Genomic DNA, 18,489 nt, shown 5'->3' with positions numbered 1-18,489 from the left:
TCCGCCATTACTGTTATTGCGCAAGATGATCATCTCACAGCTGGAGCTTGGGCCGCCTGTGTTTGACTCAGATAAAAGAAACAGCATGTTGATGTAACTATATGACCATTTCGATAGAAAAGAATTATGTTCTGGCACAAGAGTGAAAGGGAGCGAACTTTCTACGAGGCGAAACCTCCATTTACCGTTCAGTGATCGGCCATGATTTAAGTCCGTGAAATCGTCACGCAATAGTCAAGTAAGTATTTTGCAATGAAAAGTTCGATATGCGCTTTTTTGAGTTATCTGAGAAGGGTCCTGTGGTCTGTAGCCATATTTGGCGTGATAAAGGAATAGAAAGTGCGCCAGGAATGAGAGCAAGGTACGGAAGCAACTCATTCAAAGTTAACAAAGTGCAGACAACTTACTTCCAGTTGTCCCCTTCCTTCCCATTGAGAGGTAAAGGCCTGGGTGTAAAGTTGCCTGTTGAGTGTCAGTTGGAGCTCAAGGTTGTAACAAGGGGAGAGGGGGGGAGCTGACCATGACCCCCCTTTGCAAGTCTTTCTTTAAGAACACAACATATAATATTCAGATGAGATGGCAAACACTAGTAACTGTGTGACCCCTCTCCCCCCTTTGGAAAATCCTGGCTACACCCCTGAAGGTGTGATAGGCCCCCTTCTGTCACCCCCTCCTCCCTACTCCAGTATCACTGAAATCTAATGAGCTCTTATCATCACAAGGTTTAGTACGAGAGAAGTGGAGAGAACACTTAAACTAACACAGTACATCAGATCACAGTTTAATCCATTCATGCTTCAACTTAGTTCCTAATATAAAGACCCTATAAAACAGGGTATCATTAACAACTGCACACACAAGTTACTACATGGCCATACTGACAAAAATACCTCATGATCGTAATATATCTTTCCACATGATCATAACACAATTGGTGTAAGGTGCACATGTCTGTTTGGAAGTTGTTCTACTATCTCTATGACAAAACCAATGTACATATTCTTTGTGATATATTTATCATAACTTAGGTTGTTAAAAAGAAGGAAATCTATGGAAACTCTGCATGTGTTCAACAAGTTTGGTATTTTGGGGAAAAAAATAACCTATTTTTTAAGTAACAAGAGTTGCCCTCATTAAAATACCACAGATGGAAGAAAAATTACACTAAAGCACTACCCCATGATCCACAGGTAGCACAACTAAAATAAATTACAGTGATTTTAGTCAGTTATTTAACCCTTAAACTACCATAAGTGATTAACCCTTTAACTCCAAAACAAATTTTCAATTCTCCTTACTGTCAACCATACAATTCTTACAGTGTTGGTTCAGAGGATTTAGTATTCGATCAACTAATTATCCCCAAATTAATATTTTTCTTTATTCTCATCATTCATCTGGTTGATATTGTATTGATATTGTAAGGAGAAACTCTGCCTTGGTCACTCGTGGTAGTTAAAGTGTTAACATTTAACTTATCCTTATAACACCCATACATTATCCAACAAACAAGTAATGAGAATACTTAAATTTGTCAGGTACAAGTTGTTATCTTGATCGAAGACCACACTCTCATATCAACTGAAGGGGAGAATTAATACTCAGATCTTGAGGGTTAAGGGGTGTCATTTTGAAACAAATATCCTCCTTGAGTCAGTGTGCACTTTGAATTAGCAACTAATGCTATTGATGAAAGAAATGTTGCTGTGTTGAATTTATTAAATATAGAATTTTAAGAATATTACCATGATGGTGGACTGTTAAATCTGATTAAAAATTGGGGCATGGTCAACAAGGATTCTACAATCATTTTTTAAATTTATTGGTAATCCTTGCCTCTGTAAGATTGACTACTCTTAAAAACTAAGGAGATAAAAATTCAAAATACCTTTAATGTATTATAGTCATTGCAGTTCTTATGTCTGTCCATGAAACATAGCCAATTACAAGTGGTCTATTCTATATACAGCCTCTTCACTTGCAGGTTAAATGAACAGTTGTTTCCATTTTCCAAACAATATTAATTTTGCTTCATCCTAGTAAAAACCCACAATAACTTAATTTGACTTAAATAAATATCCTTTCAAATAGTCCTAATAGTAATCTGTGAGTTATTCCCAATACTTAACACACATTGTTCAATATCAATTATACACCTTGAAAATAACCATTATGATATCTTAAGAGTAAAAATTATTACTAATTAATAATTCTTTCTGTTGAAAACAATTTCAATTGGAAGGCCACAATTTTTTTGCAATAAATCTAGTATTGTTTCAAAATGGGGCTAACCAATTTAACTGGGGAAATTATTTAACATTAATAATAAACAGTAAATGATAATAGAATTTAAGACAATGACTGGTGATGACATGGCAACAATAAAAATAATGATGTAGTGACTGTAATAATGATAACGAAAATGATGTTGATGAGAACAATGATGACAAAAATAACAGCAATTATTTCAGAATAAGGACTGGCATGTATTGAACTCAACTCCTGGTTGTTCGTTGTTCAAGAACTAAGTATGAGATTTCCTTGTGGTATATCACATATCAACAAGTTTTTTGTATTATTCAATACACATGTCAGTATTTCCCTGTTGCACAGTGGGCCAATTTTCTGAAAAAAATTGGCACCCCTTGCCATAAATTCTGCAGTGAACAACAAAGTTATACTTTTGCCACAGCAGTCAGTTTTTCACTCCCTGGCTTAGCTTGATTCTGTGGTCTTCCATACAACAGTACAGCTGATATAACCAGTGCAGCACCAAACAAGAACTGTCCACTCACATGAAAGTCGAACAGATACACAGATACTACACAAGAAACAATAATTGCTAATGATGTTGCAAAGCCCTTAAGAATGTTATCTGCATACTTCACCACTACAGCAACCAGAAGCCCACCAAATGCCTGCATAAAGATTACAATCCAAACCAAGATGGAATACCCAAACATAATGCCTTTCTCATCAATCTTGTCACCATCCTTGACACGCATTCCAATAAGACCAATAACTGTTCCATAGATTCCCAGTTGAATGTTTCGGATCCATATGGATGCTTGTGAACCTTTCAGAATCTTCTCAAAATAAACACCTAAGACACAACAGGGAAAAGCATCAAAATGCAGCAACAATGAGTAATACCATGTGCAGGGGTTTCAAAATGTTTTGAAATAGGCATCAGACTCAGCAAAAGTAGGTGACTGTTAAAAATTCATTAAAGGCCAAAAGGTAATTATTTTGACCAGAGTAACCAGTGGCACGTCATTATGCCATTAAATAGCTGGTGAAACTCAGGCAGTCACCAGCTTGTTTTAAAATCCCTGCTGTATAGTAAACACATACACCCACCAATATTTTTTATAGGTCAAATACATTTGAATTTTGTAATCATATCAACAAAATCTCTGAAAAAATGTGACTTCTTGGGAATATCAGAGAAAACATTCTGACTTATGACTTTGATTCCAACCTTGCTCTGCTAGAGGATGCACCTGCTTATGAACATTTTTTAACCAAATACTTGCCAAAATTTTTGAATGAAAGTTGGTGGTTTGCCAGTTAAAACAAAAAAACTTGGAGCTATCTTGCCTCTACATGAAGGGTGAACTCTTAGCCATAGATAAGGATTCAAATAAGACATATTTATGTACTGTAGTTCCATTCAATATGGCTTGTTTATATTTAATTATTTTAAAATGTTATTACTTGTTGAGTTGTACAGATGGAGGCTATGCTAAAGATTATACACTTAGAGTGAGTCAGCTTACATATATGTTTTTCAAATACATGCAGGGTTTTTCTTTATTATCATTACTGGACTGGAAATATCAATCTTTTTGGAAATGTTGTATTGCATGGGATTTTTCTAAACTGGGAACCTGAATTATGTCACAATCTTCAAAATCTGTTGAATCTACAAAAATTTCCATGGTACACTGTATGCACTATTTCATACTTTAACTCATTAACTCCCAAAATCTTAATAGAAATTCTCCTCATTGTCTGCCATACAATTCTTGTGATGTTAGTTTGGAGAATTTGGTATTGGATCAACTTATTATCCCTTAATTGATATTTTTCTTTACTCTTATCACTTGTCTGATTGATATTGTACTAATATTGTAAGGAGAAATTCTGTCTTGGTCACTCATGGGAGTTTAAGGGTTATAGCCTAACCTGCAAATCCAGAGCAAAGTGTGGACAAAATAACGGCAACCAAACCCAGCAGTGGGCTCTGAGATTCTTTCAATTGCTGCGCTGTCTCCACAGACTGGTTATCTTTATCACTTGAAGAAGTTCCACCTGTTGGCTGCAGCTGCACAATTGAGACTCCAACAAAGAGCATGACTAAAGACAGCCACTGAAGTTTCACAAGAGTTTTGTTGAGCATGAAGACTGAAAACAGGGCTGTTGTCAAAATTTTCAACTGATATGTCACCTAAATGGGAGAAAATCAATATTTAAAAAATTTGAGTTATCCCTAACACTCTAACATCAAGATGCATATTCTCCATTCTGTTCTCTATAATTTTTTAAGGCATTGAGAAGGAGAATTTGTTTGACAATCAAGAACTCCTTTAGTTGGAGATCATTTCCTTTATTCTCATGATATTAATGTGTGATTCAGTGGTGATATTGTAAGGAGAAATTAGATACTAGTCACTCTTAGGAGTCAAATGACTAAATAAAGGTAAAATGAATATTAAAGATAATTTCTGCACCTGAGGAGAATGAATGACTTAGGGGTTTAATGAATTCCATGACTATTGTCACAGTGTACAGTCTTCGAAATCACATCAGTCAGCAATAAAACCAAAAAGAAAATAAATATTCATCTAATGCACTTCTAGGCCCAGTTGTATAATGGGTGGATAATGCTATCCAATGGATAAATCGCTACCCAGCGGATATGTGATGGCAAAACATGTAGCATTATCCACTGAATAGAGATTTATCCAATGGAAAGCATTATTCGTTCTTCAAACAACCTGGGCCTGATGTATTTTTTTCTTCCACCTCCACACAGAATTTTTTAACCATGTAAAAGAAAAGTTATCAAATCAATCAACAAATAAGGAAAATAATGAAAATGGGTAAGAGTACAATCCAATAATTCACCATTTACACTCTAACATCAGTACTCATATTCTCCATACTGTTATCTGTACATTTACTGAGGTGCTGACAAGGAGAATTTGTCTAATAATCAGAGTTTCTTTAGTTGGTGATCATTTCCTTTATTCTTGTGTAATTAATGTGTGATTTAGTGGTGATATTGTAAGGAGAAATTAGATGCTGGTCACTCTTAGGGGTTAAAGGATTAATACCTGAAAAGTGGCAGCATCCAGATTGGAAATAGCAGTGTACTGTAGATTATTCTGTACGGTGTAAATTAGTGCTGGAACAGATAGTTTCAGTGTATCCCATGGCTGTCCAATAATTGATGAATATAGCAAATCAAAAAAATCTGGAAAGCTCCGCTTCTGGGCAAGTATAATTAACAAACATGCCAGTACTTTTAAGACTTCTGCAAACACCACGGCAGTTGTAGCAATGTACATGTCTCCAGGCAAGGTGCGTGAGTAACGTATCGTAAGAATAAGAGAAGCATTCTGTATTGTCAAGGTGAGGAGACTAATGTACTTCAGGTTACACCAACCACTACCTGTGTGATGAACAGAAATAATGATAAGAGTGACATCAAACCAACCATTAGCCTTTGAAGTAAACTTTAACACTTTAACACTTTCACACCCAACAGTGATAAAAAAGAACATTCTCTTTACAGATTTGATACAATTTTGCACAGAATGGTGATGAGAATCAAATGATTAAATAAAGGGAAAATGAATATTAAAGAAAATTTCTGCACCTGAGGAGAATGAATGACTTAAGGGTGTAATGATGAATTCCATGACCATTATTACAGTGTACAGTCTTCAAAATCACATCAGTCAGCACAGATAATCATCAATTACAAGGTATAGTTTCATTTTAACACCAAATTCTCAAAGCAAAAATTATAAGAAATGTATAGCAATCTGTGCAGAGAAGTTACATATTGATCTTGGGAGTGAGTGCATGGGCTAATATTTTGATTCATTGCACAGAGGCCCAGGAAATAACAAAATTAACACTTTTAATCAATGTATCCCTTGGTGGAGAAGGCTATCTCAGAGTGGAGACTCCTATACTAAAATAAATCCATTTTGAGCTACAAGCATGCTGCAGACTTACAGACTTATGAGTTCAAAAGATCAAAGAAGGAGGAGAGAATTTTGATCTAATTTGTTTCTCCAACAAGATAATGATTGATGGAAGCATAAAGTAATAATGTAGGTAATTTAGCTCAGAACAGATGAGTTTGTATGTTATTATATGGTGCAGTGAATCATTTCCCTCATCTTTTCCCTTCCTGAACTAATTGTGAGCAGAAGAACAAGTTCCCAATAACAATATCTGTACTAAACTCCAGCTAAAATTATCAAAAATTCAGGTACCTAACCTCATCGAGGAGCAACCATGAAATACTGGCCTATCGCCCTCTTATAGTTCACCTTGTTGCCAATTGCAAGGCTATGGCGATGAGGAATTACAAAATTTAAATGATAATGCTAAAACTTATTCAATAAGATGCAAATTAGCGACCCTGCTTTCTGAAATATACCCCTTGTTTAGTAACAAAAGCATTAGATGTCCACGATAACTACAGATTACTACAAAAAAATATAGAATTATTTCTACGGCAGAGATTTCAATAATTAGGGTCATGGTCGACGGGGGCGGTTACTTCGGTAGTGGAGACAAGCACAGTAGAATTGAAAAGGGTACTGTTCAAGCACAGTTGAATAAACACCATTTATTACCACACGATTTATTTCTGCCACGTAGATATAAATTTCGAGCTTCGTTTAATTTTACATCTTGACTTTTCAGATTAGATTCGTAGATATCAGATTTTCCACTGTGCTTTCGAGGAATACTAGAGCAAACATATTACAAACCCACAATTTCTGCAGATCGATATTTGGCTCACAGAAAATTAAAAGATTAACAATATACACCAGATACCGCGATATTTTAGCGGGCGAAGAATTGAATATAGTGAGAGCACACTGCAAATGTTTATAACAAATTTGGGCCGAATGCTTCGACAATTCAGCGATTGTCATCGTTACGCTCGACAAAGGAAAAAACACATCTAGTTAACAAGATAAGAAATGATTGATAAAATGGGAAGATACGTCCCTGTAACCTAACAATCTGATTCATTTACCTTCCGTCACTTGCTTTGTTGCCACCATGTTTGTTGCCTTCTGTCTTATGAGCCCGCGATGACAGACGCTACGTCAAGGCGGACTTCAGATAGAGAAGGAATACAGTAAATATTCTGTAACGTTTTGCTATTAACACTGAAGTATGTTCATCATGTATGATTCGTGTTAACTGTGCAGGCATTTTAGGCGTGCTTGTAGGTACGATGAATCCCTAAGGCTACCAGGCTATCTAAGATTTTGTAACTTTTGCATGCAAGAGCCACTCAAAGGCGTCTCTGTCAACTTTATTCACTACCGTAATTTCTTTATAACGATGTAACGCTCGCTGTATCCTGCATCAGTAAACGAGATCCCCTCTCCTGATGCTGTGTTTGTGTTTATTAAGATTAATTAAAGAATATTTTATAATCGTTTCAGGGTGATTATGGGATTAAAGGACTTCTTTGGCTGTACGAATATGGGGGCACGCAAACAAAATTAGTTTCCCGTTGCAATCAAAATACATATCTAACATTCCCTACCCGCAGTTAATAGCAGTTAATCGAAGGGGTGAGGGGAATAAACAGTGACAAAAATTCTTCAAAACCAACATCTTGAAGGAAGCGGTCGATCACCATTACGGCTTAACTGCGTTGATGATATGTGATTGTGTTGAATCCCTTGCGAGGAACTGACATTTAGACTTGTGAATTCTGATGTTCTTCTACTAAGAAACCGATAGACCACAAGCAGTCACTGCTTTTCAGCGAGGTTCATCGCTCGAGTAAACTGGAAAAATCAATGAAGAAAAAATTTTAGGTGTGCAGCGCGAAACTCTGGGGATGGGGCGCACCTAAACTACGATTCGTCACGACTCTGAAACACAGTGCCCTCCACTGAACCGTCCGTAACCTTGGGACCTGCGACAGTAGCGTAATACGACAGAAGAACTCACAGTAGATCTAAGAAACCAAGGTAAATTAGCCTCTAAACGCCGAGGCTCGATCCTGATTGGAACAGTAAAACACAGATCTCGTTAGCAACTCGTGTTCCGTGAAAAACTGATACCTCAGCGCTGGAACGCTAGAGAGTAAAGCTAATCCAATCGCATTGATAATGCTTACTGATCTCCCGCGACCCATGACTGAGGGTGTGAATGGGGTTAACCGACTAGCGACAAAGGGCGTAAAAAATTACTGACTACCGACGAAACGGGGAAAAAATTACCGACTAGCGACAAATAAATTCTAACCGACAACCGACATGGTCAGACGTGATAGGGATGTTTGTATTCAGAAAGAACAGCATTTTGATGATTTCTAGCTCAGAAAATCCTTCTTCACCCGACGTAACCACATTAATTCCAAATTTAGCCGAATTATAGAATTTTTTGTCTTCAAATTACTTTAAATCCACGGGATCCTTCTTTTCGGTGAGCAGCGTGGGCTCATTTCTAGAACAGCGGCTCGTAATTGGGCTGACAAGACGCCCTGCTGTCTCATTTCAAGAACAGCGGATCACAATCGAGCCGACGAGACGCCCTGCTGCTGTCTTTTTATTGCTCGTTGTTTGTTCATGCGGTCGGGTCATGACAGGGATTGCTAAAGTCATCGTGAGTTTTTTTCGAAAAGGTGAAGAAGTCGCCATCGAACGTCATCGAAGCAGGGTCCCAGTAGACAAAGAAGCTCATAGAGGAGTATCTGAACTAAAAAAACATCTTACGGAGTTTTTAGGACTAAAGGAGCAGGCACATATGGAATTGGCGGATTTTCGTTAAAGTTATTTCTCCTGGCGAAATCGCCTGCGGGCAAATGCGAAAATTTTGCAATTGTGACGGATGGGCAATGGCAGCTTGAACTTCCAAATTTAATATCGGATGAAAGTAGCAGTGAGCTCAACGGTAAGTGTGGAACGCGTGCAGCGGAGTTTGATGAATCACTTTAGTTCTGTAGTTAAATATTAAGCTCAAATATTAACGTGGTTAAACTCTGGTTCCACTGTTTTTTGTTTGTTGTTTTGTGGAGCGGAATGTTTTTTTTTTCCTTTTTCACCGTCCATTTGAATGCGAAAATTGAGAAGAAAAATCTCTACAAAGAAGTAGCGAGTAAATCAGTTTATAAGCTTCTTTCTGATTAATTAGTGAATGAACAACAGTGTAGCTTAACATATTAAAGACCCCGTTTATTTATACACGCCCTTAAATTTATTCGTTTCTGAAAACCAGACGTTCAAATAATATTCAATTCTCTCCTCGAGGGAAGCTACGCACGAGAGATTTCGCTCGATGTGCACGTTTTATACATCTTGACGAGCATTTGCTGATAAGAACTGTGTAAGTTTCTCAAAAGCCTACTAAAGAGAAAACTTAAAACACACGGTATTTAATATTTTAGTACACATTATCCAAGAGGTCACAAACTGGACCGGAAAGCCAGTAGTGTTGCTGAAGGCGCCGGCTACATCTGATAAAAGCAAGCAGAAGTCAATGAACGACACTGAGAAGAAAGGTGACGAGTAAAAAGTGAGAAGGAAACGGAAATCACGAGAAGAAGCAAAAGAAGATGAAAATATGGCAAAGAGGATCATGACTGAAGGAGGTGACATCGAGAGAAACGAAAGGCAACAAGGAGACCTTCAAAAGTTTCAGGATGGTAGGGTTGAATTAGCACTTGTAGTTCGTTTACCTGATTTTCAAAAGTCATAAATTTCGCTACTTTGGAAATTCTGTGGTATTCCTTGTTTATGAACACTGCTTTGTTTATACAACGAAAAACGCTCACTTGGTGCGTTCGCTATGTAAAGATAGTTTCTTTTAAATTCCGGCTAAAAACTGTATTATTATCACTTTGATGGGCATTGTGGCGCATTTTGCGTGCTAAAATAAAGAATTTGCCGGGCTAAAATGTATTTTTAAAAATAAACCAAGACAACCAATGTTCGCGCCGTCTTCTTGTAGCGTTGGTAAAAGAAACCGTGTATTTTTAATTATTAACTGAGATTTACCGACAACCGACAAAGGTCAAAAATCTTAACCGACAACCGACAAAGTAATGAAATTTTAACCGACAACCGACATTTTGACCCCCCCATTCAGACCCTCATGACTGCTGGAGAAGTCGGGAATCGAGTCAGCATGGAGTGCTCCGTAGTTCATAATTAATTTTATTTACACGAAAACATTGCTACGAAAATATCGCTACAGAGGAATACTGAAAAACGCCGTAAAATTTTGCCCATGGCTTCCGCAATCAGTTAGGCTCACCTGCTTATAAAGGCGCTTATATCGAGAAACACTGCTTACGGTCGTGATTGCAATTTGCGTAAATGTCTGGGCTCTAATTGTCGGAACACAGATGGATTAACTCTGGAAACACACATTTCAGTACCATGGTGCAAACTTTAAAATGAAATGTTAGAACGGACCTGAAAAATTAAAGTTGTGAATCTACCTGATAAAATACTGAAAGAGAAGAATCTTTTCGTTTGAAGAGCCTTTTACAAGAGAAAATTTGTACACCGTCCTAGGCAAGAGAGGTAAAACTGTTTGGCAGCCTATGTTTTTCATAGGAACGTTAAGTGTGCGCGATTTCTTTCATTTTAGGATGTGCTTCTTCGGTTTATAATTTATAATGCAATGTTAAGTTATTAAAGACCCTAACAGAGTTGGGTTCGATCAAGATAACAAAGCTTCAGCTGTAGAAACTATGCTGATGTAGTCTCTTCTGGGAATAGGATAGATTGCGTGACGCCTTACTCGGAAGTGGATTAAACTCATTGTTCACACCGAGAGAGTCTCGCGTTCGATTCCTCGTGGTAACTCAGAATTTTTTCTTTTTCCTACGCTCTAAAAAAGACAAAAAAGTATCTTTTTAAAAAGTACGACATTTGTTTCACCACATGTTTTCCGTGCGTTTATAATGTTGGCAAGATAACCACAACCCGCAACCATAACCTGGCCGGTTGTGAAAGAGTTGCGAGAAGAAATGCCCATATATTCGTTCTGATACCTGTTCGCTAGTAAACTTAAAAAACGTCAGATTCGTAGATCTAATAACGCAGTATGATAGGAATGATTTCTGAGAACAAATAATTTGTATTAAAATCACTTTACCGAGAAAAGGAGAAGATAACCAGAAATGTCATCGTGCCTGACCCGAACATTAACGAGATCTGTACGATCTATCATAGGTGAGCCTGTAGGATCTAATTTTTTTATGTTTTTCTTCCCTTGTCAATGCGTTTTTTTTCGTAGAGAAAAGCTTATTTATTTTCAAATTCTGTATGTTTTCTTCATTATTTGTCTCTCGGTACTAAGAATAATAAAACACGATACGTTACATCGTCAAGTTCGCGTGCAATTTTTTAGTGCAGTGTTTCATGTCTCAAGTTTCAAAATATTGGCCAAAAAATATTCAAAATTAAAATGCTCTCGGCAAGAATAGAAATCACGAGAAACAGAACTTACCATGCACATTATTACGTTGAAGAAAGAATTGTACGAAGCAGAACCATTTTGTTTTCGCTGTTGACGTAGTTGTTGGTTTTTGAAATCATCGATCGGTAATATACCAAACAATTCCTTTAGACTCGATGGCTGCCGCTTTCCCAGAATTACGTGACGTCACTGTGTCACTCAAACAGTATATATCTTTCACGCAGTGGGATGATATTGGAAGATTTTTGAGGTTACTTACCCAAGCGAGAAGTTCTCAACTCAAAACTCATCATTGGGCGGCGATGATATTTGTTTCTTCTAAGCTTCTGAAACAGGGAGGATAGTTTACGTAAGTTTTTACATTTTCTGTATTAACTAGACGCGTCGCGCAAAGAAACTCGGAGAAAGCTTCTTATATAGCAACGAAATAATTCAGTTCAATTTCGTCCATGAGTATTTTCCATTATCCAACGAGGTTCGAAAGGAATGGAGATGGAGTGGATTTTCTCCAGTATAACTTTTATGGCACAAAGATGTGAGGTTGATTTGTAATTTTTAATGTTCGTTGACTAACTCATGTAATGCAAAGATGACTAGCGTGAAGAACAAACCGTGAAAGTAACGTGAAATTTTATTTGATTTGTGCCTCAAGTTGACAGTTGACCCACACACGAAAAAAATATACCATGTATTGAGGAAAGGATAAAAACAGGGCAGTCACTCAGAAGTTTTATGATTAAAAAGCGTGTCTGAATACTGAGTTCGAATGAATTTCCCGGAGATCAGACAGATTTTGTGAATTTGGATAAACACTTGACGTCTGAAGATTTTGGGAGGAAACTGACTGATGCCTGGGGTTGTAGCGAATCGACTGCTCCAGTTTTAGCTTTGAATCAAAAGCGAACATGATTTAAGTGTAACCGCTGCACTATGAGCGAATTCATCGACGTTTTCGAATGTGCGTTTCTCATAGTTTCTTGTCTTCGCAAACAAACGAGACACATCAATTAATCTCAGAAAAAGGGCAACGTTTCCGGGAATAGAAACATAAGGTCATTCGTTTCTTAAGAACTACAGATCCCAGAAATAACCTTTCCTAATGAGAAAAATTACCTTGACCTTTTAAAACACGGTCATCGTGGATTTAAGTCGAATGTAAAGGAAAAAAAAAACAGTGCGCAAATGATTGCAACATGAACTACCCTGCGTTTACTACAGATGTGTGGTGTCTACATTCGCCCGAAAATTATACTATCTTTGATTGCGTTTGTTTGACTATTTTTTGGCATCTTCTACCATAAAAGGATAGAATTACATAGAAGGTACTCTAAGATGTTATTTTTTCACTGAGAAAAACGCCACAAGCGGCAAGGATAACTGCAATGTTTCATCGAAAATCACATGCTGCACGTTGCGTAATTATACCTCAATGGCGGCACAGCCATTATACCTCAATGGTGGTACAGCAAACGCTTGTTGAGAAAAGATAAGATGGTGTTTTATTTTTTTCGTTTGGAAAGTTTTTCACAATGCTACATTATTGATATTGTGTCCCAGCTAAAGGAAAACTAGTCCATTAATTTCGTCTCTAGCTATCATGAAACTATAATAATGACACGTTGGATTCTCATCTCACGGGCACAGAGCAATGTCGTAGACATTCTTTGCCACTTACCACGGGAGTTGTTGATTTTCGAACTCGCAGAAAATGATTTTGCTTTGTTAATTCTAGAATAGTATCTGTTTACATCTGATACCATTGAAAAGCATTGTAACTTGTGGTTCTAAATGACGAAAATAAAGAAATAATTGAAAGGAACCGAGTGGAACATGATTGCATGTGCAAAGTTCTATTCAGAATTCGTGGAAACGTTAGATGGAATTTCGCAAAATCGTCTGAGTTTACAAGACACATCGCAACAGTAGTCCTTCTTGAGATCATGTCTATTCACACTATTAATAGTGGCTGCATAGAAATCAATGTCCAAAGCTGATTTCTACGAGTAACAAACAAAGGCATTAATGCAAGTATTGTCCAAGTATGTTGACAGACTTTTCAGAGTCGTTTCAGCGCTCGGTGAAGAAAACTTCCTCAGGTATCACTTGAAGCGAGCTTTTCGGGAAAGATATCTCCTTCTTTGATATTCACAGTGCTCAGTTCGTTTAAAGCTTGAGCATGAAAGCTCACGAATTCAATTGAGGGGTTTAAGTGTCTGTGAAAAAGACGGCAGAGGCCGAAGAAATGGGTCAGCAGTGAGATCTCCTCCATGTTTACTGTTGCTTGCTGCCCCTTCCAAAAAGTCTTGAATGTGAACTTTCTCAAATGGCTGTTTCCCAGCAGTGTTAAAAGATACTTGGGCAGAATACAAAGCTATTTCAGATGTACTCATAACACCAAATGGTGCCACCGTCTGTCCATTATCTTGTTTTAAATATACAGCAAAATGGCGCATGAATTACTCTGAATAGTTAGGACCCAATTTAAATGTTTGTGAGAAGGAGCTGTAAAAGTATTGATGTTTGCTTCCCTCGTTGCGGCGGAGGAGAAATCTCGTCGATTTTTCGGTTCATAGACAAGCTTCGTTAGCAAGAACGCTGCAACAAATAGAAACCAGCAAGTCTGGGTTTGGATAAAATTTGGCCCCACAAGATGGCCACTTTACTGCTTAAAACTTGCAAAAGATACAAATTAATTAATACGTGTTCTTCCATTTATTATCTGCTAAGCGCTATTAAAGGTAAGGGAACATAGAAAAAAAGGACGAAAAAAAGATGCCCATACCAAATACATATAATGAAACAAATAGCAAAATGTAAGGGGAGGTCCAACTGCTCTTGCTTTGTGTGTCAGGTCGGAGACAAGAAGGATGAAATCGAGAAACGTCGTACTATGTCATTATAATGATTCCTAAAGGTTCAGTAGTTTCCATCAAACTCGTAAATCTTATCCAAAGAACCCTCTATTGTTATTAAGTTGCCAGATAACCTGGTAAGAGTTTTGTAACTATTTCTCAATCAAGTTTGGAAGCTTGACCTTAGCCTGGTTACAAATTAATTTATTATGCTCGTTTGAGATTTTTTGACCCCCAAAGCCCAGATGACGAGAAAGAGAATCCGCGACTGTCGCTTGATGATGAAAAACTCGTTGAAGACATCTTATGAAACACTGGATTTGCATTTTTGCTGGTCTAGAGGTCGCGAATAGTAGAGCTTTCTATTTTCAATTCGGTTTATTTTTTAATTTAAAAACAAGAAATTTGTTTTGAGGTGAAACCTGATTGTTTGGTTGAAAAGCAGCTCAGGTATCTTTCATGTTTGTTTCTTTTTAATTTATTTTTATTTTCGTAAACCAAAAAGTCAATTTGATGAAACCGTGTATAATGCTTTTCAGCCCTTCTCATTCTCTGTTATAATCTGAAGGGCCATAGATTCCTGGAAGTCTATTCCGCCGATGACAAATGCAGCTAGTCAAGCAGGCAGTACTTGAAACCGTACTGTTTTGGCGTTACTCATTTATAATCTGCTCAGGTTCGTATTCTACACTACAAGAGCCAGAAACATCATAACATTGTTGATCCTTTTTCATGCAATTTATTTGTCTTCGTAGTGTTTTGAATTTGAGGTTTTTTAATCGTTTCTCGGTAATGTCTTTTCATGAATCGCTTGATTTCTTAGAACTACCAAATGTTCCAAGGCGACCCTTGATATCACTCAGAAAAGGTACTTGACCTTACGCCAAAAGATGTTTTGGGAAATTTCTTACTTAGAAATCTTGCCGTCTGGAAAGAAATCGAATCCGCTTACAGTAAAGAATGTAGAGAAAAACGTAAGGGAAAGAAGCCACTCTCGTGTCTGCAGTTGGACAGTTGGGCATTTCGTCGGAACTGCTCAAAATGTCTACGTTTGCAAACCTTTCTCACACACTTGTGTAGTCAATAACAAATTTCTTTTTCGACAAGATAGATGTTCAGAATGCTTTTGCTTTTTGCTATAGAAGGGCTTGTTTATATGTTAATTCTGCACGTCCAACAATAATTGGATATTTACTACTTCTTTTCCCTTAATTGTCAAACGTAATCAGTATATTTATCACTTCGTTGGGTTAAAATATATATTTTTTGAATTTTTGAGACTACTTTTTGTCATTTTTTTCATTTCTCGTTTTCTTAATGCTCTCCAGAATGATAATGAATTATAATACAGTTTATGCTCATGGCATGCTACGAAAAATGCTACGAAGTTGTCGAACGTTATTTTCCAATGATTCCATTCCCTGGAGGCCTCGCTTCTATTCGGATCACTTTCAAGGCGCTTAGGACGAAGTACTTTATCCATAGGAAAAAGTTATTATACTTCTTTACACGAAGTATTTTAATCACACGGAGTATTTTACTTACGGTTTACAGCAAGGTATCCTCAGGGCTAAAATAAACAAATGCTGCTCAATCACAAGAAAAGAGGTCACGGCTTTTGAGTAACAAAGACACGACGTCCAATTTTGTAACATTCATTGTGTGATGCGAAGATGATCAGCGGAGAGAACAAATTGTCAAATAATATACTCTGCAGAAATAGAAATCCAAAGAAATGGCAGAGACCTAAAAGTTTTATGATTGACACGTGTGTTTGAATATTGAGATCGAATGAGTTTCTGAGATTAGAGAGACTTGTTAATCATATTTGGAGACATACAGGTCACCTCGTGTTTATGAGGAAACTGTTGAATTTGAGGTAGCATGCACTGGATCAACGTAACTTGTGATCTTTGCACTATCACGCTGAGGTTTTCAATTAAAAATATAAATGGTATTCGATGGCTTGAAATATATTTTCCCCGTAGTTTGTCTTCGTAATTTGTAAACAAATGAGACATAGCAAAGGCTACATTTCCGGTTATTGCTTTATAAGGTCACTTGCTTCTTAAGAACTTCGGTTCCCCTGAGAAATTCTTCGAGCGCACAACGTTGATTTCGCCTTTCTCATAATGATCATCGTACATTTTTAGTCGATCACCAAGGGAAAAGCGACGAACCAATAATTTCAAATTGAACTACCATTTGTTACTACTGATATGCGGGTTTCTATACTCGCCCGAAAGTTAAACCAGCTTTGATCATCTACGACAGTTTTCGTTTGACTCCTTTAAGGAATTTTCCACAATAGAACTTTATAGCGGATTTTCAAAGATGCAATTTCTCACCAGTAGAAGAAAAGGCGAAAGGTATCGAGAGAAATTGCAATTTTCATTCGCAAAACTCCCATGTAAAATCTTACATAACTGTATGAATATCACGACATTCTTGGATTATCAAACGTGTGCTACTTCTGAGATGAGATTAATTCGTTGTTATTTTTGGTCTGCGTTGTTTCGTATCAAGCTTCAGAGTTGAAATATTTCTCCAATTACGAGAAAACAAGTCCCTTTTTTCGTCTGTAACCATTAGGAAAAATTGATGCAAGGCACAGTGGTCTGACTTATACGGCGTGTGTTCAGAGCTTACTTGTGGACAATCTTTACCATTTACCAAGGGAGACGTTCATTTGTAGATGGAAATTATCCTGCTTTTATTCATTTTGGGTTTATGTTTTTATCTATTTAATGTAATTGGAAAATATTGTAAGTCAGTTACAGTTCTTGACAAACGGAAAGTACATTGGAACGTATGTGGACAAATTGGTGCTTAGGATTCGTGGAATCTATCAACCAAATTTCCCAGAATCAGTGCCCAAGACGGAGTGAAAACTGGCTACAGTTGTCCTTGTTGAAGTCGCTTTTAATCACTTTTTTACTTGCGGCTGGTGGCTGCAATAAATTTCGTTCCAAATCTGATTTATGCATAAAAGACCAAAATTTTTGTCAATAACATGTTGACATACTTTAGCGCCATACTCGCTTATGCACGGGAATCTGTTTCTTCACCGAGCGCACAAGCATTTTTATCTTTGTTGTTTACAAGACTAATGACAGTAGCATAGTGCGTGTGCATGGACGTCTATGAATGAATTCGAACGTATGTGAAACCAAGTCACTTCCAAAGTTAAGCAGAAATAATGAGGTCAGCACCGAGATTTCCACTTTATTTCTTGATTTGTTGTTGCTCCCAGGAAATTAGTGATCGACTTCGATTGTTCCGAGAACAGACTAACGAAAAAGTATCCTTAGAGGGGTGGCAAATTGGAAAGACTAATTCTATACGGATTTCAGAGGGGCATAATTCTGCATTAATTTTTACAACTGATTCGAGTATTTATATCTGTCCTCGGCCCGCCTCGAAGCGGAAATTGGGGGCTGTCCTGGTGTACCAGTACACGGGGGAATTCCTATTGTTTTCACATCCATATATGGAGTTGTGACGCATTCGTTAATGTTTCGTTCCTTTGTGTACCGTTACACGAGGACACAACCGGAAATTGTAACGCAGTCTCCGTTCTTCGGTAAAGTTCTGTACATCACTAAACGATGCACAGTTCGAGATATTTCCAAAAATACTTTAATATTTCCTGAGTGAAATGGCCATTTCTAGATAGTTCGGAAAGGCGCAGACACTAAGCTACTTCTGATTTTCTCGCCGAACAATTGAGACAACAAAGGAAATTGAGACCGGTGCATTTTTAGCGGTTGCTCGTGTTTGTCTTATGTATTCACTGAGCCCTCAATTTACTAAACTGCTCCTGATTGTATTCGACTTGGTAAAGCCAATATGGATCTCTGTCGGGATTTCCTGTCTCATTATTACCTATTTTTGCCTCCATGGAAACTAATTATCAACGAAATAACGAAAAGTG

The 18,489-nt window shown here is 37.3% G+C and overlaps 3 protein-coding genes across 4 annotated transcripts in view; 2 read left to right on the top strand and 1 right to left on the bottom strand.

The window, feature by feature from the left end:
- Window positions 1-764: 764 nt before the first annotated feature.
- On the bottom strand, window positions 765-11,752 carry LOC113686624 (UDP-galactose translocator). 2 transcript variants are annotated; one of them, XM_089207788.1, is made up of 5 exons: window positions 11,734-11,752; window positions 7,289-7,371; window positions 5,340-5,677; window positions 4,189-4,450; window positions 765-3,103 (listed from the first exon to the last, which is right to left on the bottom strand). In XM_089207788.1, the coding sequence occupies exons 2-5, from the start codon at window positions 7,314-7,316 to the stop codon at window positions 2,676-2,678; spliced, it is 1,056 nt and encodes a 351-aa protein (XP_089063914.1). In that variant the 5' UTR covers window positions 7,317-7,371; window positions 11,734-11,752; the 3' UTR covers window positions 765-2,675. The 2 variants fall into 2 exon arrangements, with proteins under 2 accessions (XP_089063914.1, XP_027060066.2); XM_027204265.2 differs by lacking the exon at window positions 11,734-11,752 and having other exon boundaries at window positions 7,289-7,390.
- LOC149044685 (uncharacterized) lies at window positions 7,347-9,798 on the top strand. Its single transcript, XM_089207853.1, has 3 exons — window positions 7,347-7,393; window positions 9,002-9,168; window positions 9,662-9,798. The coding sequence occupies exons 1-3, from the start codon at window positions 7,347-7,349 to the stop codon at window positions 9,784-9,786; spliced, it is 339 nt and encodes a 112-aa protein (XP_089063979.1). The 3' UTR covers window positions 9,787-9,798.
- Window positions 11,753-11,933: 181 nt separating the features above from the next.
- LOC113686614 (uncharacterized) overlaps window positions 11,934-18,489 on the top strand; it is a 44,689-nt gene continuing 38,133 nt past the window's right edge. Inside the window, exon 1 of the mRNA XM_089207785.1 lies at window positions 11,934-12,052. The gene's annotated coding sequence lies outside the window, so the exon portion shown is untranslated. The remainder of the gene's footprint in view (window positions 12,053-18,489) is intronic.

This window comes from Pocillopora damicornis, chromosome 5 (genome assembly GCF_964200805.1).
Source record: "Pocillopora damicornis chromosome 5, jaPocDami1.2, whole genome shotgun sequence".
Lineage (NCBI taxonomy): Eukaryota > Metazoa > Cnidaria > Anthozoa > Scleractinia > Pocilloporidae > Pocillopora > Pocillopora damicornis.
Note: the sequence above shows the minus strand (reverse complement) of the source record. Positions and strands in the feature narration are given on the sequence as shown.